Source organism: Dreissena polymorpha, chromosome 9 (assembly GCF_020536995.1).
Source record: "Dreissena polymorpha isolate Duluth1 chromosome 9, UMN_Dpol_1.0, whole genome shotgun sequence".
Classification (NCBI taxonomy): Eukaryota; Metazoa; Mollusca; class Bivalvia; order Myida; family Dreissenidae; genus Dreissena; species Dreissena polymorpha.
Window position 1 is genome coordinate 77,482,059 of NC_068363.1, and position 24,486 is coordinate 77,506,544.

Sequence of the window (24,486 nt, forward strand, 5' to 3'; positions counted from 1 at the left end):
TACTCTTCACAATTGAGTTTAAAAAAAAAAAAAAAAACATTTTCAGAGGTTTTTAAGTGGGTGGTTGATTTAAAAAATAATAGGAGAATTGAAATGTATTTTTACTAAAGCTTTAAAAAGAAGTGGGGTATCATTACATATTTTTGTCAAAATAACAAATGATTTCCCAATCTCCTAGATGGATATGCATTCCAGTTGCTATTTTAGCCTTCTTGTGGGAAAAACTGGGCTTATTGTATGTAAGTAAAGAGTCATCCCAGATGAGGCTAATCAAGGACAACAATTTCCGCTTTTATGGATTTTTCCATTTAAAGAAAGTCTCTTTTAAATGCAAATCCTGTTTCGAAGGAAAGTGTTATCCCTGATTAGTGTCCCTGACTTGCTAGTGCAGACTGCACAGGCTAATCTGGGACAACATTTTACACAAATGCATTTAGTCCCATTATCCCAGTTATCTATTATAACACAGTATTTTCCTACCAGCAGACATGCAGATTCCCAGTCCAGCCATTGGTCCACAGCTGACGGGTTCTCCTCTGTCACGGACCTTGCGAGAATCAGGCGGGCAGCAGCATTGGAGGAAAATATAAACTTTTCTGGGTAGACCTCCAAGACAGGCAGCTTGTGACTGCTCATGTACGGGACAACCCGAGCTGAAACACAAACAGGGGCCCGCCGTTAAAGCTAGACAAAATAAACTCTTCATTATTTTGGGAATGGGACCACCCGGGTGTACATTGTCCAGGGTAATCATGGAACTTAGGCTGGAAATCCATGGTATAACATGAAATTCCATGGAAATCCATGGAATTTGAAACAGTTTCCAGGGTTTTCCAGGATTTTTTTCTAGAAATGTCCATGAAACTTGGACTTTTTTTCCAAGCATTTTCCAGCCTTGGATGGAAAAGCATGGAAAAGGAATGGAAAACGCTGGATTTAGGCTGGATAACCATGGAAAATATTTCCAGATAGCATGGAAAGTGGAACATAGAATTTTTTAAGCATGGAAAAGACTCTAACAATTTCAGCTGACCCTGGAAACAACTTAGACTTTATAAGAGGAGAAAATAACTTATAAAAATGCAACACATTTTATTCAAAGTAAATCAGAGTTCAACAATTTACACAACATATGAATAAAACATAAAACAATGTGCATAGTTTGGGCAGAAATAGTAGTAGTTATAGTAGTAGAAGTAGTAATGCTGGTGCTGGCAGTAGAATATGTTGTAGGAGTAGAAGTAAAACTGGTTGTTGTATACATTGTACAAGCAGTTAAACTACTGATAATTATACTATTGGTGCAAATTTAAGTGACAGTAGCAGTACTAGCAGTTATTATTGTGTTGTTGTTTTAGCATTTACAGGAATAGTAGCAGTAATGGTAGCAATAGTAGTATAAATAATAATAACAATACTAGTAGCAGCAGTAGTAGTAGTAGTTAAGGAAGTAGCATTAGCAGCAGCAGCAGCAGTAGTAGTAGTAGAAGTAGTAGTAGTAGAAGTAGCAGCAGTAGTAGCAGTAGCAGCATCAGCAGCATCAGTAGCAGTAGTAGTAGCAGTAGTAGTTGAAGTACTTGTAGTAGTAGTAGTAGTAGTAGTAGTAGTAGTAGTAGTAGTAGTAGTAGTAGTATTAGTAGTAGTAGAAGTAGTAGTAGTAGTAGAAGTGGTAGTAGTAGTAATAGTAGTAGTAACAGCAGACGCAGCAGCAGCAGCAGTAGTAGTAGTAGTCGCTGCAGCAGGAGTTGTAGTAGTAGTAGCAGCAGCAGTAGCAGTAGTAGCAGCAGCAGCAGCAGCAGGAGTAGTAGCAGCAGCAGCAGTAGCAGTAGAAGTAGTAGTAGTTGAAGCAGTAGTAGTAGTTGATCAGTAGTAGTAGTAGCAGCAGTAGTAGTAGTAGTAGTAGTAGTAGTAGTAGTAGTAGTAGAAGTAGTAGTAGTAGTAGTAGTAGTAGTAGTAGTAGAAGTAGAATTAGCAGTAGTAGTAGTAGTAGAAGTAGTAGTAGTAGTAGTAGTAGCAGTAGTAGCAGTAGTTGTTGTTGTTGTTGTGGCTGTTGTAATAGTAGTAGTAGTTTTGCAGAAGTAGTAGTAGTAGTAGTAGTACTAGTAGTAGAAGTAATAGTAGTAACTTTCAAAGCAATGTCTACAAGTTTAAATTCCTTAACCCTGTTCAAGGTGTATACACACCCAATATTTAACTACAGTCCAGGTTTGCAATTAACAAACTATCTGATAAGCCTGTGTGTGAGTCAGAAATGTCTGCGGCTAATCTATTGGTTATAAAATATCACAGCCTTTTCTGATTGGCTGAGTTCAAATACAGAAAGTTTACCTGTTAGATTGAAATTCTGGAGTAGGCGTATTGTAGAAACTATCCAGGTTAAACTTGTTGTTAAAATGAAGTTAATGTAATTTCACAAACAGTAGAGTTAATGTGTTTTTCCATTAACAAGAATTTCTTAAAATAATAATGTATGGATATCATTTGGAAAGTGACATGAAATTTTGTTAAAAAGTGATGCATACAAGTGTTTCAGAAGTCTGTCTAGGAATAGAACAACAACTGAAGGTTTGTGCTTTTCATTATTTCTAAATACAAATGTATTCCTTTAAATTTATTCTTCTTATGTCATCATTGTAGACTTTTTTAGGTGACATTTTAGCTAAAAGTATGGCAAATATAGAAGTTTAAAAGCAGCTGTCACACACATTTTCACTAAGTGCAGTTTGCAGCTTGATAAAGGAATTCCAATGTGGAGATATTAATAAGCTTGAATGTAGTATCAGAAGTTTATAATGAATGGCTAGGGAACTGAGGATAAGGGAGTTATGTGCTGTGCATGATGAGAACTCAATACTCATTAATATTGTTAATGTTTATAAATAAATCAATTAAACCAATAGCATTGTTTTTTAGGTTTCACTGTGCATTTTCATACCAATAGAATTACACATCATTCTAATTATAGCAATAATAAATTTGTACTAATCATACCAACAAATTTTGTTATGCTATGCTTTGTGATGTATTAACTTCATTGTAAGTTATTATTTAAAGACCATTTTACTAAATATTTAAAACAATACTTGAATTATTTTCTATATTCATTTTCATTATGTGCTTTAACTGTAGCTGACCAGTTGATGGAAGATACTGCAGAGTTTGGCAGGGAAATAACCCAAGACAGCAAAGCGGCTCTTTTGGCGCATTTACCAAGAGGACTAACATGGCCACAAATTCATGGTAAATATTGTTATGCCCCGGGCTCATATAAGTAATTTAGTGTTGACCACCTGAAAGTATTTTGTCTTTTTGGTATCCAATATTTTGGTCTAGTTTCAATTACAAGTTATTTTTATGTGAATTAGCAAATTAGCATAACTTTCATATAGCAATATCTAAATATAAAATTCCTATATATGTTTGAGTTTCCAGACACATACTAGTGTACCCTGTTTTGGGGCATTTAAGAAAACAACAATATAAATTTCAAAATAAAAGAGAGTCATATAAAAATATAAGTTAAATCACCAATTTATTCACTTGAAAGTCTCAGTTTTCCTGTGTGGTTGCCTGTTTGCAAGTAGATTAAAGCCTGCTTGCAAACTTTAAGAGAATAAATTTCAGTAAATGGAAAAGAAATAATTGTTAACTACTTAGGATCGTAAATGTTCGCTCAAATACAAAAAAGCCAGATGTACCGAATTGAGCAGTGATATGAAATATCTAAAATAGATTAAAATATGAATGAGCATTGAAGTATAGATATTCAATCATATGATTGCTGCACATTAACTTTTACAGATGAATGTAAAAAACTTATGACTTTCTTGTAATATTGTTTGCTTTGTTTTTCTTTCAGAGATCATGCAGGAGCCGTACAGTATAACAGCAGTACAATTAAGTTCTATAAAAGATCCACGACCTACTGAAGCCCAGCTAATTAACAAAAAAGTTTTTAGAACTGTAATTTTATCCCACCTGGGTACTTATAATTTACTAATCTGCCTACACAAGTTTTAGACTTGCAATTATATTTTAAATTGTCACTTGGAAAGTAATACATGTACATGCATTATGTTCTGAATTTCTTTGAACAATAAAATTATATAAAAGTATTTTAATGAAATTAAGCACCTAAATTGCATTAAAGTGAAAGTAGCTGAGAACAAGATGTGTTTGTGAAACACAATGTCCCCCTATATGACGTTTGACCTTGAAGGATGACCTTGACCCTTCACCACTCAAAATGTGCAGCTCCATGAGATACACATGCATGTCAAATATAAAATTGCTAGCTTCAATATTGCAGAAGTTACATTACATGAGCAATTTTGACCCATATATTTGACCTAGAAGGATGACCTTGACCTTTCACCACTCAGAATGTGCAGCTCCATAAGTTACACATGCATGCCAAATATCAAGTTGCTATCTTCAATATTGCAAAAGTTTTCATAAAATAAGCGATTTGGGCCACATATATTTGACCTCTGACCTTGAAGGATGACCTTGACCTTGACCTTTCACCACTCAAAATGTGCAGCTCTATAAGTTACACATGCATGCCAAATATCAAGTTGCTATCTTCAATATTGCAAAAGTATTCATAAAATAAGCGATTTGGGCCACATATATTTGACCTCTGACCTTGAAGGATGACCTTGACCTTGACCTTTCACCACTCAAAATGTGCAGCTCCATGAGATACACATGCATGCCAAATATCAAGTTGCTATTTTCAATATTGCAAAAGTATTCATAAAATGAGCGATTTTGGCCACATATATTTGACCTCTGACCTTGAAGGATGACCTTGACCTTGACCTTTCACCACTCAAAATGTGCTGCTCCATGAGATACGCATGCATGCCAAATATCAAGTTGCTATATTCAATATAGCAAAAGTTATTGCAAAATGTTAAAGTTGGCGCAAACCAACCAACCAACCAACAGACCAACCAACCAACAGACCAACCAACAGACAGGGAAAAAACAATATGTCCCCCACTACTATAATGGGGGACATAAAAATAGTATCCTTGTGCTCATGGGCAGCTACATATATTGTGACATACATGAAGCAGCTAAAATAACTTAAATTTTTCATTTTGTTTCTTGTATATCGTTTGTACAGGGTTCGTGAATTGTTACTGTATATTACTTGACTTGCTTGTATTTTGTTACTTTGAATACATGTTGTGAAGGTTGCATTATACTTTTTAACTTTTAAAGTAGCGCCTGTTCTGTTATGTAAGGGCCTGATTTATGATAATGGACCTAGAGGCTTTGTAAGCATGTATTAAACAACACTTGTTTGATCTGAATAATTTGTTAAATAAATGTAACACAATTTGTAATCTGATGTTATATTTTGATGAATTGTGAACAAAATAATACATCGAAGAAACTAAGGCATTATGTTGATGTTTTGTTTTGTTTTAATCTAACCTTAAATTATGATTTACTTAAGCTGTGAGTATTGTATTCATTTAATACATGAATATTGTTTTTAGACCAGAAATTTCTTTTTCAATTCAGTGACCATGGTAAACTCTGGACAATTTTCCATGTTATACCAGGCGTCCATGGAATATTAAACATGGAAAAACCCTGGGACATTTTCCAGGGTTTTCCAACCAGCATGGACAAAATACCGTCCGAATACTCCATGTAATCTGGAAAACCCTGGAAATAAATCCATGGTTTTCCATGGTTTTCCAGATTACATGGAGTATTCGGACGGTATTTATTCCATGCTGGCTGGAAAACCCTGGAAATTGTTCCATGGTAATTATTCCAGGGAGCCTGGAAAACCATGGAAACTATTCCAGGCTATTTCCACATACCATGGACAATTTTCCACCCTTTTTGTTTTAAATATTGACGCTGGAAAAGGCTGGAAACTTAGTCCGAATACTCCAGCCTCATATTTTCCATGGATTTCCATGGAAAACCCTGGACAAAGTACACCCGGGCAGTGCCCTTCGGATCAGGAAGAATTGCCTTGTATTGACTAAAATGGGAAATTTGTGTTATGAAAAATGCTTCAAAATTCAGAATAAAACTGATTTCAAAATTACTGACGTGAAAATTTAAGAACTGGATGGGGAAATTAACTTAATGTTTTTTGTCTTTTCTTGTTGTTTTTTTTTAAACCAGGTTACCTTCAATTATGAATTTCAGGAAGCCATTAAGTAAAAATATATACTTTTTTGAGATTAGGAATAGGGCTAAACCTTTTGATAAACAAGACGCCCATAATGGCTTTATGAATTGTATTACTACAATTTTAAAAACAAAAAGTTAAAAAAAAAAAAAAATTGTAATAAAATTTCAATCTTGAAGTTTATTACCAGCAGCTATTTCAAACAAAACTGTAACAATCTCCAAATATTGGAAGCAATATTTCCAAAATTATCAATCAAACCCTGGGAGATTGAACTTCTAATGTTGAACAATAAATGGAGTGGAAAAAAATCAACCAACAATAATAAACTGATAATCAACAGATATAACTTATCAACATAATTTCAATAATATAGATATAAAGAAGGCAATTATTTGCACCTACCTTCATGTTTCACTTCCTGAAACTCCAATTTTTCTTTGGCTATTTCAGCACTGATAAAAATCTTTAGTGCCTGGAAATTCCCTGCATCAGTGTATAGCTTCATTCCTGTTTTTTTCCGAAACCTCTGAAGAAGAACACTTCATAAAAGAGATATTTGTAAATCAGGACTTTCAGCGTGATAAATTCAATTATATAGTGTTCAGTTACAAATGCCAGACTACCATTTTCCGTCCAATTATCTTGGCTTGAATTTTTTTTCTCCATTTTGGCATTAAAAAACGGATCGCCCGTTATGCATGGTAGCACGCCATATGTGGATTTCTTGGGTAATATCAATTAATTAATTAATGCCCATGAAATTATTTGTATACAAAACTGATGTACTTGGTAACAAAAATACTTTAAAATGATGCAATATATTCCCCAAATGTCGCGCTGACTTTGGAAAATTTCCTCCCCTGTTTCAATTGTGGTGAATATTTTTTTCCTAAAATGGAATCTCTTTCCCTAAATCAAGAAAAAGGCCCTGTTCACATAACAAGAGGGCCATGATGGCCCTGAATCGCTCACCTGACTCATTAAGATCAGATGAAAACTATGACCTCTATTGTCTACACAATGTTTTTCTATGATTTGACCTAGTGACCTAGTTCCTGACTCTAGATGACCCAAATACAATCCCAATCCAGATTTCATCAAGATAAACATTCTGACCACAGTTCATAAATATTGGATGAAAACTGTGACCTCTATTGTCAACACAAGGTTTTTCTATTTATTTGACCTAGATTTTTACCCCAGATGACCCAAATACAATCCCACCCAGATTTCATCAAGAATTCTGACCAAATTTCATAAAGGTTGGATGAAAACTGTGATCTCTAATGTCTACACAAGGTTTTTCTATTATTTGACCTAGTGACCTAGTTTTTGACCCCAGATGACTCAAATAAAATCCCAACCCAGATTTCATCAAGATAAACATTCTGACCAAATTTCATAAAGATTGGATGAAAACTGTGACCTCTATTGTCTACAGAAGGTTGTTCTATTATTTGACCTAGTGACCTTGTTTTTGACCCCAGATGACCCAAATACAATCCCAAACCGGATTTCATCAAGATAAACATTTTGACCAAATTTCATCAAGATTGGATGCAAACTGTGACCTCTACTGTCTACACAAACAAATTGTTGACGGACGGACGCACGGACAAACGCAGGCACGCACAACGGACGCCGGACATCACACGATCACATAAGCTCACCGTGTCACTTCATGACAGGTGACCTAAAAATATGTGTCGGAGATAAACATGAACAGTTGTGGTTAAAATCCCATAGAAACAAGGGCTGTTTGTAAAACATGCATGCCCCCCTATATGGGCTATAAGTTGTAGTAGCAGCCATTGTGTGAATACGTTTTTTGTCACTGTGAATGGTGGTGGTGGTGGTGGTGGTGGTGGTGGTGGTGTAGTAGTAGTAGTAGTAGTAGTAGTAGTAGTGGTAGTAGTAGTAGTAGTAGTAGTAGTAGTAGTAGTAGTAGTAGTAGTAGTAGTAGTAATAGTAGTTGTAGTAGTAGTAGTAGTAGTAGTAGTAGTAGTAGTAGTAGTAGTAGTAGAAGTAGTAGTAGTGGTAGTAGTAGAAGTAGTAGTAGTAGTAGTAGTAGTAGTAGTAGTAGTAGTAGTAGTAGTGGTAGTAGTAGTAGTAGTAGTAGTAGTAGTAGTAGTGGTAAAAGTAGTAGTAGTAGTGGCAGTAGTAGTAGAAGTAGTAATAGTAGACGTGGTGGTGGTGGTGGTGGTGGTGGTGGTGGTGGTAGTAGTAGTACTAGTAGTAGTAGTACTAGTAGTAGTAGTAGAAGTAGTAGTAGTAGTAGTAGTAGTAGTAGTAGTAGTAGTAGTAGTAGTAGTAGTAGTAGTAGTAGAAGTAGTAGTAGTAGTAGTAGTAGTAGTAGTAGTAGTAGTAGTAGTAGTACTAGTAGTAGCAGTAGCAGTAGCAGATGCAGTAGCAGCATTACAAGACCAATACTTAAGAATGATCAAATGGGAAAAGGTAACCTAGCACTGGCAGTAAATATGGGGCTCATTTACAGGTCAGATTTGGAATCTCTGCTGTAAAATGAGATTTTGAATGAATTAAAGGGAGGCAAATCTGTAATAAAAAGAACATGCATAAACCGTAGTTGTTTCCCTTGTTTGAACCATGCTAAATCCTACAAGTTTGGAAAGAATTGGATGAAAAATTTGGACTTCATTGCATAAACACCATTTTCTCAATTCAAGGGGAGGTAATTCTGTACTTCATGGACCAATAATGCTCATTTTTTGTAGGGTTCGTGTCCTCATTGATATAAAGACACTGTGCAAATTTGGAAAGGATCGGACAAAAAATGTGGAAGATTTTTGAAAGTTTTCACAAAATAGGCAAAAACGAATAAACATGCAAAGTTCAACGAGCTCCTGCGGCCATGTTTTTTGACGAATCAAATTTCTTTGAACAACTTTTTCAGGGGAGCCCTCAAAGGTCATCCCTGTGAAATTTTTTGAAAATCTGATGAGCGGTTTCTGACAAGAAGATTTTTTTAAGGTTTTTACCATATATGGTCATGGCGGCCATCTTGGTTATGCGATCAAATTTTTTTTAACAATTCTTTTGTCCCATGACCTAGGGATGCTCCACATGAAATTTAGTTGAAATTGGCTCAATGGTTTAGTAGAAGAAGATGTTTACAAATTGTTTACAGACAGACGGACGGACGGACGGATGGACGCCGGACGCTGAGTGATCACAATAGCTCACCTCGAGCTATCGCTCAGGTGAGCTAAAAACATTAGTACCTAAAATTAATCAGTGCACAGAAACAAACGAACTGGTATGTAAAAATTTACTTCAAACCTAAATTGCCAAAGCGGCATTAAAATGGAGCAAAATCAAACCAGATGTATGTTAAAGTAATTAAACATTCTCATTGTTTTTAACCTGTTTGATCTCTGTGTCCTACAAGAAATAAAAATAATGTTTCACTGTCAAATTGGCTTCAAAACATGGCAAAGTGTCTATTTTAGTGCTGGGTCCCCACACATGACTTAAGTCATGACTTAAACGATGTTTTTATACATGAACCAAAGGCAAAAACATTGTTAGGGGCAGGGTTACAATTTGTCTACTGAATGGTATAACTAGTGTAACTGAAATTTTGTATATTTGTCAGGAGTACATATCTTTACGAAATACAAAAAAGCATTTACCCCATTTTTTGCATTCAAAATATTTCAGCTTTGAAATTATGGTAACTGCTCCTTTCTTCATTTTTTTTTTTTAATAATAAATAATAAATTGTATTACCCTATAAACTTTGTATGATGAAATCTCATGGGACATAATAAATAGCAATGACTATAACTATGTTGTTTTTTCTTGCAAACTAAATAAATTGCTTCCCAAATGAAGCTTAAATTAGGAGGTGAATTTTAAGTCATTTATAGTGGAGAAAAATAATTTTGGCTCCATTTCAAGCTGAAAGGGTATCATTCAAATGAAATTAAAATAGATTCATTTTTTCTAGTAAACAATCATGCCTTAAAATCGCTTGGTGCACTTGTCCACTGATAAAACGATTGCAAAATTGTACTGGTCTGCAAGCACATATTACTTTTCCACATTCTGTTTTATGGTTTTAAGTTTTCACTTGACAAGGTGACATTTTATAACATATTAAAAGATAATGCAGACATCTCTAAAGTTAGTTTTAAAAAAAATTCAACAAGATGTGAGACTTAATTAAAAACACCTTTGCATAATTTATTTTCATCAAAAGACGTTCAGAGGTTCCCCCAATAATGTAACAAGCTTTGGATTAAAAGTTAAGCAGTAATAGTTAATCTAGATAGACTAGCGAGAGATTCTGATTAAGTCAAGTGATATACATATAGTAACCTTTTGAACATTATTTCAGCAGCTTAATTGACTTCAATGATAGTTACACATCAAGTAATTACAGTGCTGATCCGCTATAACGCAATTTCCGTCATAAGAGGATCGGAAATGGGCCCTTAGTTATGCACCTATATTTGTAGATCCTATAATCCTCACACTTTAAGATGTTTATTTTAATAAAACCACTTCAACGTCAAGCCATGACGCGAATCAGACCAATGATAAAATCAGTTCAGCGTTGAAGATCAGAAGAAGAGAAAAACCAAGTATGAATATGATAAAGCCTATGACTCGATCCAAGCGGAAACGGGACTTTGTTGAGTCTTGGCTAATTGATTTCCCTTGGCTTGAAAACTTTGCCGGTGTGTGTAAATGTAAACTTTGTAAGGAGTTTCCTTTATTTGCGGATAAAAGAAGTGGTTTATTTAATGGTCAGCCTTTGCGCAAGAGAGACACTTTTTACATCTCATGAGAAAAGCAGTTGCCACAGACAATGCACAATTAAATATGATGATGAACTTTGTAAAAATACAAGAGCTGTCAGAGGACAGCGCGCTCGACTATTCGAGTGCTTGACAGTATAACGTAAGCAATCATGGAGAGGGGGGGTATAATGTGGGTGTGTGGTCATTTAATAGATGATCTTTCAAAAAAAAGAAAAAAATATATTTATTTTTTTTGGGGGGGGGGGAGGGATTCTGGGGTGGGGCGTGGGGGATGGTTTGGGTGGGGTCCATTGTGGTATGTCAGGTAAGTGTTGTTTTGTCAAAGTATGAATCAAATGTGATCATAAATAAAGAAGTTATGGCAATTTAAGCAAAATGTCCAATGATCTAAGTATACAAAATGCTTGATACAGTTGCAGTTGTCTGCTCTTGTTTATAGGTTGGGGTCATGTTGGTAAAGAAGCATGAAAAATATTAAAGCAATATGTCAAGGGACAATGAAAATGTTTGGAGTGGTACATGTACGCAAACGTTAACAGTTGCATGCTAACAGGAACGCTAATGCTAACGCCGACGCCGGGGTGAGTAGGATAGCTCCACTATATATATTTCATATACATGTACATTGTATAATAGTCAAGCTAAAAATGAAATTAAAGAAAGTGAATTTGATTAGGCCTTAAAAAAGGGAATTTTGTTGAGATTATTAAATATCCAAGATGGTATCATGTGTGACTTAAAAGTGTTTTTATATAATGCACATCTTGCGTGTATTTTTTGCTCATGTGAATTTTCTACAATGTAGTTAACTATGTTTATTTCTTTTCAATATTATAGTAACTAAGGTTCAGTGTATAGAGCTGGCTTGCTAATTAACTGCAGAGACTTTTCTTTTCAATATTATAGTAACTAAGGTTAAGTTTATAGAGCTGTCTAGGTAATTAACTACAGAGAATTTTCTTTACAATATGTATAATATAGTAACTAAGGTTCAGTTTATAGAGCAGGCTAGGTAATTAACTACAGAGACTTTTCTTTTCAATATTATAGAAACTTAGGTTCAGTTTAAAGAGCTGGCCTGGTAATTAACTACAGAGACTTTTCTTTTCAATATCATAGTAACTAAGGTTCAGTTTATAGAGCTGGCTAGGTAATTAATTACAGAGACTTTTCTTTTCAATATCATAGTAAATAAGGTTCAGTTTATAGAGCTGGCTATGTATTTAACTACAGAGACTTTTCTTTTCAAATTTATAGTAACTAAGTTTCAGTTTACAGAGCTGGCTAGGTTATTAACTACAGAGACTTTTCTTTTAAATATTATAGAAACTTAGGTTCAGTTTAAAGAGCTGGCCTGGTAATTAACTACATAGACTTTTCTTTTCAATATCATAGTAACTAAGGTTCAGTTTATAGAGCTGGCTACAGTATGTAATTAACTACAGAGACTTTTCTTTTCAATATTTTAGTAACTAATGTTCAGTTTATAGTGCTGTCTAGGTTATTAACTACAGGGACTTTTCTTTTCAATATCATAGTAACTAAGGTTCAGTTTATGAGAGCTGGCTAGGTAATTAACTACAGAGACTTTTCTTTTCAATATTATAGTAACTAAGCTTCAGTTTATAGAGCTGGCTATGTAATTAACTACAGAGACTATCCTTTTCAATATTTTAGTAACTAAGGTTCAGTTTATAGAGCTGGCCTCGTAATTAACTACATAGACTTTTCTTTTCAATATCATAGTAACTAAGGTTCAGTTAATAGAGCTGGCTAGGTAATTAATTACAGAGATTTTTTTTCAACATCATAGTAACTAAGGTTAAGTTTATAGAGCTGGCTAGGTAATTAATTACAGAGACTTTTCTTTCCAATATTATAGTAACTAAGGTTCAGTTTATAGAGCTGTCCTGGTTATTACCTACAGAGAATTTTCTTTTCAATATTATACTAACTAAGGTTCAGATTATAGAGCTGGCTAGGTAATTAATTACAGAGACTTTTCTTTTCAATATCATAGTAACTAAGGTTCAGTTTATAGAGCTGGCCTGGTAATTAACTACATAGACTTTTCTTTTCAATATCATAGTAACTAAGGTTCAGTTTATAGAGCTGGCCTGGTAATTAACTACAAAGTAACATAGACTTTTCTTTTCAATATCATAGTAACTTATAGAGCTGGCCTGGTAATTAACTACAGAGACTTTTCTTTTCAATATCATAGTAACTAAGGTTCAGTTTATAGAGCTGGCTATGTAATTAATTACAGAGACTTTTCTTTTCAATATTATAATAACTAAGGTTCAGCTTATAGAGCTGGCTAGGTAATTAACTACAGAGACTTTTCTTCTCAATATTATAGTAACTAAGGTTCAGTTTATAGAGCTGGCCTGGTTATTAACTACAGAGACTTTTCTTTTCAATATCATAGTGACTAAGGTTCAGTTTATAGAGCTGGCCTGGTTATTAACTACAGAGACTTTTCTTTTCAATATTATAGTAACTAAGGTTCTGTTTATAGAGCAGGCTTAGTAATTAACTACAGAGACTTTTCTTTTCAATATCATAGTAACTAAGGTTCAGTTTATAGAGCTGGCCTGGTAATTAACTACAGAGACTTTTCTTTTCAATATTATAGTAACTAAGGTTCAGTTTATAGAGCTGTCTAGGTAATTAACTACAGAGACTTTTCTTTTCAATATTATAGTAACTAAGGTTCAGTTTATAGAGCTGTCTATGTAATTAACTACAGAGACTTTTCTTTTCAATATTATATTTACTAAGGTTCGGTTTATAGAGCTGAATAGGTACATGTAATTAACTACACACAGGTAAACAGACTGCAAAATCTGTCAAAGGACAACTCAAAGTGTGTCAACAATTAAAATGTCTGGCAGATAAAAAAAAGGTTGACATTATACATTATGTAAGAATATACACCTGACAGGTGTTGCAGTAGATACGATTTTGTCCAGAATCATGGCCAAAAAAATGGGCCAATTTGTTTTTTTCTTTCTTACACTACACTAATACTAGTAAAAGTAATACATTACAAACAAGGGACAAAATTGTCACAAAACCAGGTTTTCATTGTAAAAAAAAATCTGATAGAGGGAGAAAACTCAAACTGAACTTTTGAAATGAACAAACAAAATTAACCCCCTTTGTAAGTTTGTTTGTTTTTAAAAAAATCTATTTTTAGTCGTGGCGACCTTGACATTGGAGATATTCACGTGATTCTTTCGTGCGACACACCGTCCCATGATGGTGAACAAATGTGCCAAATGATTTTAAAATCTCACAATGAATGACATAGTTATAGCCAGGACAAGCTCATTTATGGCCATTTTTGACCTTTGAACTCAAAGTGTGACCTTGACCTTGGAGATATCAACGTAATTATTTCGCGCGACACCGTCCAATGATGGTGAACAAATGTGCCAAATGATTTTAAAATCTGACAATGAACAACATAGTTATGGCCTGGACAAGCTTGTTCCGCCCGCCCGCCAGCCAGCCCGCCCGCCCGCCAGCCAGTCCGCCAGCCCGCCCGCATTCGCCAATCTAATAACCAGTTTTTTCCTTCGGAAAACCTGGTTAATAAATGTCAAAATGGTCTCACAAACACTTGCATTTTCTGTTTCAATTTACAACCATACTTTGGTTACATTGATAATTCATATTAAATATAAAAAAGTTTGTTTTTCCCCAAATTTAGTTTTAAAAAATCAACTATTTTACTTCCAGGAATTTGTAAAGTGTAGCAAGAAGCTGTTTTGAAGTTGTAAAGTGCATTTATGTGAAGGATTAGCTGTTTAATGAGTTTTTTATCCAAAAGTAAAGAAATACAAACCATAACGTTTTTCCAATTTAAGTTTTAATTATAAATATACAAAAATTTCTATATTAAATAGAGAACATTTCACCTAAGACATCACTGACTCAAAATTGCTGAAACACTTTGTTGTCTAAATTTATTTTTAAAAAAGTGTTTCTTTTTGTTTGAATTGAAAAGGGGGACAATTTTCTTGTTTCATTAATACATTTCCATGTGTAATATGCAACATTCAAAAGCAAACGACTATCTAGTATGAGAATTCTATAAACCATCCGAAATGTAAAATACCCGGTTTAACATCACTGTTGAGTTTAAAATATGGCAACACGTTGTTCATTAATAGTAGCACATTGAAATTACTAACAGGAGAAAGCAAATATTACAAAGTATTTAATACCTGCACAAAATTATGTTTTTATTTATTCCTCGAAGGAAATTCAGTCAAAACGTGGACACAATTGACAGCACGTTGCATCACTTCAAACGCTTCAAGATCAGGGGAGATAATGTTATAAACAACTCTCCAAATTGGAGATTGTCTTGCAAGGAAGTTAATATCGTTTCCTTAGTTTTTAGTCACCGATTAAGTACCAAAATAAAGTTTATTGATTTTTTTTACTGTTTTCAATTAATTGAGAAGTAAAATGGTATTTTGTCCTTAGACCATTAAACAATGGCTGCCGGACAAACTGTTCGAGAAAGTTTTTCTGTGACAGAAGACAGTCCGGTTGTTTTTGTCACAGAACCAAGCCCACACTTCCTCTGCCCGGTTTGCAGGAAGCTGTACCAAGAACCTGTGATTATAAATGGCTGCGGACATACCATATGTAAACAGTGTGCGTCGACCATCGAAAAGTGTCCCATTGATCATAAAGTCTTTGTTCGAGAACAAATGATAGTGAACAGGTAAATAAATAATTGTAGTGAACAAGACTCTATCTATCTATCTCTGATTACTGCCAACCGCTCTTTTGAGTATTATAGGCAGAGGGACATTATAGAGTCCGTTTCCTGGGAAGTACCTGTACTTGGTGTCTATGGAGGAGATAATGAGAACGCTCCCAGAGTAGGGAGCTAACCCACGAACTCTCGATCGCTAGGCGGACACCTCATCCACTACACCACCGCGATCTCCCTTTTTGTTCTTCTTGTTTAACCCTTTCCCACTTAGAAGCAAAGTGAAAATAGTTATGTGCAAATAGCATAAAACTAAAACAGTCTGCGAGTAACTCACAATATGTTCAGGTTTTATGCTGTTTGCTGCTCATCAGTATCAAAGGATTCTTCTTCCATGTGATGTACAAATCTCACTCTGGAGCATACTCGTACATTTCAAATGAAGGTTGGACATGAAGCCTTTTAAATTTGAATCTAGTAAGAAAGGTCTTTAATTAAATTTAACTTTTTGAGATACTACAAATGCGTCAAGATAAGGTTCTAAGGGGTAAAGGGTTATCTCTCATAATTGACATGCCTTCTCAAAGGTAGCAATGCGCTTCAGGTCCTTTAGTTCTGGCTACCATAACTTTTAATGTCGCTTTTAATGATTTTTTACTGGCGGGACACTAATGTAATTTAATTGACAGGTATGTCAATACTATATAAACAGTATGCTGAAGTTTCTTTAGCTACAGGTCTTTCAGCATGATGAGTGAACATGACTACTTTATGCTTTTCATCAGAGCCTTTTAGAAAAGTTGCAACCGTGTGCCTGAATTTTCATTTAAGAAATACCCATCTACCTAAGTGCCCTTTTATTATCTTTTTGCGCTTGGTTTAGCTCTGGTGTAATATAGAAAATATTATAGAGCACATTCAAATAAGAAAAACGTCAGGCCCAGTGCGAGCTGTGGATCAAAGCCTCTGCATACAAGCTTAAAAAAAATCACACCCCTTGGAAGTTTTTAAACAATGATCTGTATCATTAAATTCTTGAATGAAAGTTTGAAGCATTTAAACAAAAATTGCTAATGGCACGTATCTCTATAGCCTACTATTAGTACTCAGTAATTGTTACATGTATCAGCGTTTCCGTTAATGGACGTCCGGGCATAAATTACGCCCAAAATCTGCAGTCGTATGTCCACTTTAGACATGGTGTAAGTCACTTGGACGTCCGATAATCAGCATGTATACTGTTTTCTAATATACGGGATGTACAAATCACAACAGTTAATCTGGTCATTCACTCTTTAAACTGCATTCCGTGCTTATTCACCATAAAAGCGACATGGGGTAATCAGGGTTCTCAATAAGAGCCGGCCGCCGGCCAAATCAGCCGTTTGAAATCAGATTTTGGGCGGTTGAAAATCGTACAGATTTGGAAAATCGGCAATTGACTTTTCGAAATTTGCGTGTCTTTTCGGTAATTTTGCTCCTATTTGCTATTAAGCAAAGACATCGATTAATTATCTCCCTTAATGCATTACAACAACAATGAAAAGGCGCATATTGGAATTGGTCGAAAAGCAGTAAAATATTTTGACGTTCTGTTCATCACATGTTGAGTTAAAATTTTACATTAATGTAATAAAGAGCTTTTTCCATTTATCTTTTGTTAGTTAAAAAAGCTAAAATTCATAAAATGCACACAAAAAAGCTCAAATTTAATCGCCAGGTTGACCACTAAAATAGCCATGAAATGGCCCAAAATGCCGGAAATCAAGAGCTCAATTTTTTAATTTTCAGGGGGAGCATGCCCCCCAGACCCCCCAAGAAGGCCTGTTGGTTTCACATTTTGGCCTGTTGGCTCAAAAGTTATTGAGAACCCTGGGTAATAGATCACCCACTGATAAGAGATATTAGAGTATCGAATAATAAAGTTACATTACACATCCATGTTTTCTGACACAGGTGCACCATGAGAAATTCTCGGGTAACTTTCCAGTCGTCAAACTGTGCTGTTCAGCGCCCGATCGGTAACAAGAATGCGTATAAGGGCAGGGTTAACTGGCGATCATTATTTTTTATTGACGTCTGTCTTGAACTTGAAGTTAGCGTTTATCCTAGATTGATTTACAAGGAATAACAGTTTAAAAATTTACGTATTATCCAACGGTAATTAAACAGTACATGAAAGATTGTGTCGGGTATCATCATCACACCTTTTTACCGTAAACAATTACTTGAACAACAATTGTTCCTTTTGAAAAGTTAAATGCAAATGGTGAGCAATTAATTACTTATGGCGAGTAAGTTGTGAAAACAATACCCGTTACAAATTGTATGCGTTAACAATTTAATATCAGTACAAGTATATTTCATGATGTTCATTTATAGAACTGAATAACACAATTTTTCTACAGCCATGTGATAATATTATTTAAGTCTCTTAGTAGGTATCTGCAACATTCACTTTAATGCACTTGTTTTAATTGCTGACACTGACAAAGTAGAGTTCCACACATGAAAAGCATGCGTGTCATAACAGACCATGTGTAGTAACTAGATATAGACATGCAACTCGGTACATGTAGTATTTTAAAATGAAAAATACATCGGCATTATTGTGCACAATGAGATAGTATTGACACATTGAAACTTTAGAAAAAATACTTAAATTCACGAATAATGATTTAAATCAAAGTCGCTCATTGAAGGGTTTTTAAAAACAAATATGAACAGTGCTAGATGCTCACACATCGCGTCACTTGATTTACACATGTTCAATGGGAATTATCCCATCCAAAAATTCACTTTTTATATTCGCTTGCGTAAAATGGCGTCACCGTCTATACTGGCATGGCCCTCGATTTGCCCTCTTTACCGCCAAATATCGGCGGCTTCCCCCATGAAAAAAGTATACTTTTTCACTTTTTACCCTATTTCAGTTAAACATTCCCCCTCCAAAAAAAAAAAATTAAATTGTATACCTATGTTGCCAGCTGGTATCATGCTATTAACCTTTGATTAAAATTTATAGTTATGTAAATCACATTAAAAAATAGCAATTTTAAGTGTTGAATGGTTGGTGAAAAGATCTTCTAAAATTCCCCTTTTTGCCCAAAATGATGCAAAATTCTACCTTCTAAGGGCCCCACGCCCCAATCCCCCAAAGTGTAGCAAGGGCCCTGACTGGTTATATTTTGGGTGTGAACATTGACATCACAATTATACTGGATTATAGGGTAATGGATAGTGTTGGAACATGTATGTATCCAGCGATCAACACATACGGTAGGGTTTACTAAAATATTCATTGAAATAAAATTGGGACTTCCAACTGTATTATCTGGGACGTCCAAAATTTTGAAGACTTCCAACTTTTCATAGCTAGTGGAAGCACTGATGTATATAATATAGACATAAAGCTAGAACAGAATGGCATGGCGGGCCCTCTTCTATTTCAATACACCACACTTTTAAAATATCCGGCCCCCCTCCCATTTTTGTACCACTTAAAATACAGTGTTTTTTTCATTCAAATTTGCGTCCAGTAGGAGGACACTTTCCCAATGGATATTTTTATACAGACTTTCAAAAATCAAAATGTTATGTTGTTATATTAAACAAAGAGCTTGTTTAAAATAATGCATGGTTTGTAAATCATTTGACAGGTTTGTTGTTGACCACATAGAGGACCTTCTGATATATTGCAAACATGGCCTGTTGAAGCAAGGTGATACACATGTACAAGACCCCTCTGGCTGTCAGGAAAAAATACACCTTGGTAAGCTGCATTTAAAACATTTACACTACATTTGAGGGAATGAATATGCATTTTCATCAATTCATACTTGCACCATCACATATAGCAAGGCATGCATAACTGGTTGCCCATTAAAGTGACTCAAAGTTAACCCATTTATGCCTAATGGACTCTCCCATCCTTCCAAATTGGATCACTTTATTTTCAAAATTAGGGATGTTTAGTATATTTATTTCTATATATCTAATATTTCTTACAGAAATTCCTTTAAGCAAACAGCGCAGACCCAGATAAGACACCGCATGATGCGGCGTCTCATCTGAGTCTTCACTGTTTGCCAAGGCCTTTTTTTTTAGACGCTAGGCATAAATGGGTTGAACTGCAGATCATGCAGATTCTGATGGTCTGAGACACAATCAAACTTAAATGCAACAGGTAAAAGTACATGTATAACTGAATTACAAAATGTATTTTTGGTTTTTCTCTAGAGGGTATTTTATCAAAAAATATTTTACTTTTAGGTATCAAAATCAGTCTTTTTCACTGGCAATAATAATAGACATTTTCTAAAGATTGCTGTCAGTGAGCAGGAGCCCATGAGGCTAGGGCTTCTAAATGATGAGTTCTGGGTAAACTTTGCTTAATACATGTAGGTAAAGTGCCATCCCAGATTAGCCTGTACTGCCCGCATAGGCTAATCAGTAATGTCACTTTCCACTAAAATGTCATTTTTAGCTCGACTATTACATATGAAATATATATAGCGGAGCTGTCCTACTCACCCCGGCATTAGCGTTAGCGTGCAAATGTTTTATAGTTTTCGTACTACCCCATTTATTTTCATTGTCCCTTGACATATTGCTTTCATATTTTGCATACTTGTTTACCAACATGACCCCAACCTATAAACAAGAGCAGACCACTGTATCAAGCATTTTGACAAAGGTATGGCCCCTTTTACATTTAGATAATTGAACATTTTGCTTAAATTGCCATAACTTCTTTATTTATGATTACATTTTATTATTACTTTGACAAAACAACACTTACCTGAATACCACAATGGAATCCACCCAAACAATACACCACGCCTCTACCCAGAATCCCTCCCCCACCCAATTTTTTTTTTTAGACATCATCTTATAAATTACCATACCCCACATTATAACCCCCTCTCATCCCTTTCACCCAGCACCCCCCTACCCCCCCTCCCCAATTTTTTTTTTAAACATCATCTAATAAATTACCCCACCCCACATTATACCCCCCTCTCACCCCCCTACCCCCCCCAAAAAAAAAAAAGTATTTTTTTTCCTTTTTTTATTTTTGAAAGATCGTCTAATAAATTATTGAATATAAACAATTTCCCCATGATGGCTTTCGTTATACTGTCAAGCACTCGAATAGTCGAGCACGCTGTTCTCTGACAGCTCTTGTTTATGCCCCCGAAGGATGGCATACAGTTTTTAACTGTCCGTCCGTCAGTCTGCCCGTCCGTCCGAAAATTTTAACATTTTTCATAACTTTTGCAATATTGAAGATAGCAACTTAATATTTGGCATGCATGTGTATCTCATGGAGCTGCACATTTTGAGTAGTGAAAGGTCAAGGTCATCCTTCAAGGTCAAAGGTCAAATATATGGCTTCAAAGCGGCGCAGAAGGGGGCATTGTGTTTCTGACAAACACATCTCTTGTTGTTAGAAGAAAGTATCTTGTAAACCAAAGTCCAGTGTAGGCGGAAACTGTCATCCCTGAAAAGCCTATACGGACTGCGTAGGCTAATCTGGGACGACATTTTATGCACATGTATTAAGCCTGTATTCCCAGAAGTCTGAACATTTTTCAGGAACTAGGGTCCAGCATGAAGAGAACTGTCAGTTTAAGATCGTCCACTGCTCAAACCCCAGCTGTGAGGCAAAGTGCCGCAAGTGTGAAATGGTAGAACATAAGAAAGTGTGTGTTTACAACAAATGTTCTCATGGTAACAAAGGTATGTATCCAAGATGTAAGATTTCCATGTACCCCTAAAACCATATTAGTATTACACAGGGTTTTAAATTGATGTTTTATGTTTCATTAAAGTTGTATCTGTTAACAAATCTTTCTATGAAATTGTCGGCATGTGTTCGGTATAAAAACATTCGTTGTTATGAGAGTTTATCCTGCTTTACCAGTCATTTAAATCAGTTATTTAGCAAAACTATTCTGAGTTCTTATAATTATTATTGCTTGAGACAAGAAAATGACTCTTTGTGTCTTGTTCTGAGAAAATTGGGCTTAATGCATGTGCGTAAAGTGTCGTCCCAGATTAGCCTGTGCAGTCCGCACAGGCTAATCAGGGACGACACTTTCCGCTTTTATGGTATTTTTAGTTTCAAGGAAGTCCCTCCTTGCCGAAAATCAAGTTTAGGTGGAAAGTGTCGTCCCTGATTAGCCTGTGCAGACTGCACAGGCTAATCTGGGACAACACTTTGCGCACATGCATTATGCCCAGTTTTGTCAGAACACGACACTCTTTTATAAGAGTGAGACTCTCAGCAAGCTTGTTTCAAAATTTGAGCCACTGTCTGGGGCAACAGGGTTTGATGCCTGTGCATAGTGTCATCCCAGATTAGCAGGTGCAGTTAGCACTGGCTAATCTAGCATAACACTTTCAGCCTAAACTGGATTTTTGCTAAGAAAAAAATTCATTTAAATGAAAAATATAACAAAAGTGGAAAGTGTCATCCCTGATTAGCTTGAGCGGACAATACAAGCTTAGTAAGGAGAAAACTGAAGGCACTTCCCATAAGTCCAATTTTCCAAGAGCTAAGCTCAGTTATAAGGGCAAAGCTAACAGGCATCTGATGGTTTTGATCAGTGCTTTACCGTCTGTCACAACTTCAGGGTGTGAATTCCAAGGGAGAGAAGAGGACACTCAGCTTCATGAGACCACATGTGGGTACAGGGCCCTTCAGCCCATCGGGGTCAGCAGTGCATTGGAGCAAAAGGTGAGGCTGCATCAGTTAAGGAAATTCTCTATATTCAAGAGCTTCATCTGACACAAAATTTGCAATGTTTTTGTTGTTGCTATTTTTAAAAATGACGCCTGGGACATTTTGAATTGATAAAAAATCCTGTTGTTTGAACCAAAACTATTAAAATTTAGAATAACTGTTTTCTATATAACTTATTAAGGTTCAACCCTTAGAGCTGCATAGGGAAATTAATTAACTATTTATTTCTATTAGTATATGCCTATTTGGACACTGCATATATGTTTTAAGCCCCATTTTCCCAGAATTAGGTTGAAATGTTTTCAGACTGTCCAGCTAGAGACCAGCAATAGGGAGCTAGTGAAGCAGGTGTCCAGTCTGAACATGAGGCTGGGTCAGCTGGAGGAGGTCAACACATCCTTGCAAGGTCAACTCACCGAGTGCAACAAGTAAGATGAACTTTTGTGGAGCGATTTTGTAATGAATGATTTCTGCTTTATGCAACATCTAGAATTTTCATCTGCTGCATGGTTATTGAATATTCATTGTTTATTCAAATAATTTTGTAAGTTCAAAGTTTGTTTTTCTTTCTGACAATATTTTGTATGCCCCCGGTAGGGTGGCATATAGCAGTTGAACTGTCCGTCAGTATGTCAGTCAGTCTGTTCGTCCGAAAAAATATTTAACATTGGCCATAACTTTTTCACTATTGAAGATAGCAACTTGATATTTGGCATGTATGTGTATCTCATGGAGCTGAACATTTTGAGTGGTGAAAGGTGAAGGTGAAGGTAATCCTTCAGGGTCAAATGTCAAATATATGTTGTCTGTCCTTCCGAAAACTTTTAACATTGGCCATAACTTTCTCAATATTGAAGATAGCCATTTGATATTTGGCATGCATGTGTATCTCATGAAGCTGCACATTTTGAGTGGTGGAAGTTTAAGGTCAAGGTCATCCTTCAAGGTCAAAGGTCATCCTTCAAGGTAAAAAAAAAAAATTCAAAGCGGCATTATCATGAAGCTGCACATTTTGAGTGGTGGAAGTTCAAGGTCAACGTCATCCTTCAAGGTCAATGGTCAACAAAAAAATTAAATGTCAAAGCAGCATTCTCATGAAGCTGCACATTTTGAGTGGTGGAAGTTCAAGGTCAAGATCATCCTTCAAGTTCAAAGGTCAAAAAAAATAATTTCAAAGCGGCGCAATAGGGGGCATTGTGTTTCTGACAAACACATCTCTTGTTTTAAGATTATTTTTTAAATTACGTCTGGCTACCAATATTTCTTATTGGTATTTTTTTCTGGTTTAATGAGGGAGGGTATAAACAGTTTTATAGAAAATATGCCAAGAAAGAACAGAAAATAAAAATGTAACTTTACAGTTCTAAAACCTTGAAGTGTAGGTCCCTGGTGGACAATATTGATAGGTGCATAAAATTAACTGTTCATTGTTTTTTTAGGGCTTTAAAAGAGCTCAATCAGAAGTATGAGACGGTGGTGTCCTCTATAGAGCAGGTGGTTACTATGAGAAACCGAAGGTCATATGGGTCACCGGGGGGTCAAGGGGAAGGTCGTCCAAGGTCAACGTCTTCCAGTAAGTTCAGACTGTGTGACACCATAACCAAATTAAAGTCACTTCTGTTCTTGCTAAGTAATGAAAATATCGGTATGATAAAATTGATATTTCACTGTTTTTGGGTCCTTTAAATAAAATTCAGTTAACAATGTAAACTGCAAATGAGACTGGATTTAAACATGAAATGTAGTCAATATTGTTATCATAGAAAGTAGATATTGCGAAATTATGTATATTTTTATCAACATGAAATGTTTTGATTTTTCAATAAATAACAACTTTGTTAGTTAAAAAAATAAAAATAAAATTGACTGGTAAATTTGCGGATTTCTGATTTAACCCTTTCCTACTCAGAAGTGAGAATAGCCATGTGCAAACAGCATAAAACCAGAACAGATTGCGAGTAACTAGCAGTCTGTTCAGGTGTAATGCTGTTTGCTTCAAATCAGTATTTTTACTATTAAAAGTTGGAAATGAAGCCTTTAAAACTTAAAT

General features: G+C 35.3%; 2 protein-coding genes and 1 long non-coding RNA gene across 38 annotated transcripts in view; 1 reads left to right on the forward strand and 2 right to left on the reverse strand.

The window, feature by feature from the left end:
- Positions 1 to 15,345, reverse strand: part of LOC127846667 (methionine--tRNA ligase, cytoplasmic-like) — a 168,699-nt gene extending 153,354 nt beyond the window's left edge. For 21 of the 33 annotated variants that reach the window (XM_052378141.1, XM_052378148.1, XM_052378150.1 and 18 more), the window contains exons 1-3: positions 15,189 to 15,344; positions 6,572 to 6,695; positions 481 to 653 (exon numbers count right to left, since the gene is read on the reverse strand). In XM_052378141.1, the coding sequence (XP_052234101.1) occupies positions 481 to 653; positions 6,572 to 6,674 (276 nt within the window). In that variant the 5' untranslated portion in view covers positions 6,675 to 6,695; positions 15,189 to 15,344. Of the gene's footprint in view, positions 1 to 480; positions 654 to 6,571; positions 6,696 to 15,188 lie in introns of all 33 variants that reach the window. The other 12 variants (XM_052378127.1, XM_052378125.1, XM_052378126.1 and 9 more) reach the window with 2 other exon arrangements.
- LOC127846675 (uncharacterized) lies at positions 4,002 to 4,804 on the reverse strand. The gene is made up of 2 exons (XR_008033607.1): positions 4,509 to 4,804; positions 4,002 to 4,362 (listed from the first exon to the last, which is right to left on the reverse strand). It is a non-coding gene; the product is annotated as an uncharacterized LOC127846675 (long non-coding RNA).
- The window catches only part of LOC127846670 (E3 ubiquitin-protein ligase TRAF7-like), a 31,875-nt gene continuing 22,709 nt past the window's right edge, over positions 15,321 to 24,486 (forward strand). For all 4 annotated transcript variants that reach the window (XM_052378154.1, XM_052378153.1, XM_052378156.1 and 1 more), the window contains exons 1-6: positions 15,321 to 15,697; positions 19,348 to 19,460; positions 21,287 to 21,430; positions 22,327 to 22,430; positions 22,743 to 22,864; positions 23,876 to 24,009. In XM_052378154.1, the coding sequence (XP_052234114.1) occupies positions 15,465 to 15,697; positions 19,348 to 19,460; positions 21,287 to 21,430; positions 22,327 to 22,430; positions 22,743 to 22,864; positions 23,876 to 24,009 (850 nt within the window). In that variant the 5' untranslated portion in view covers positions 15,321 to 15,464. The remainder of the gene's footprint in view (positions 15,698 to 19,347; positions 19,461 to 21,286; positions 21,431 to 22,326; positions 22,431 to 22,742; positions 22,865 to 23,875; positions 24,010 to 24,486) is intronic.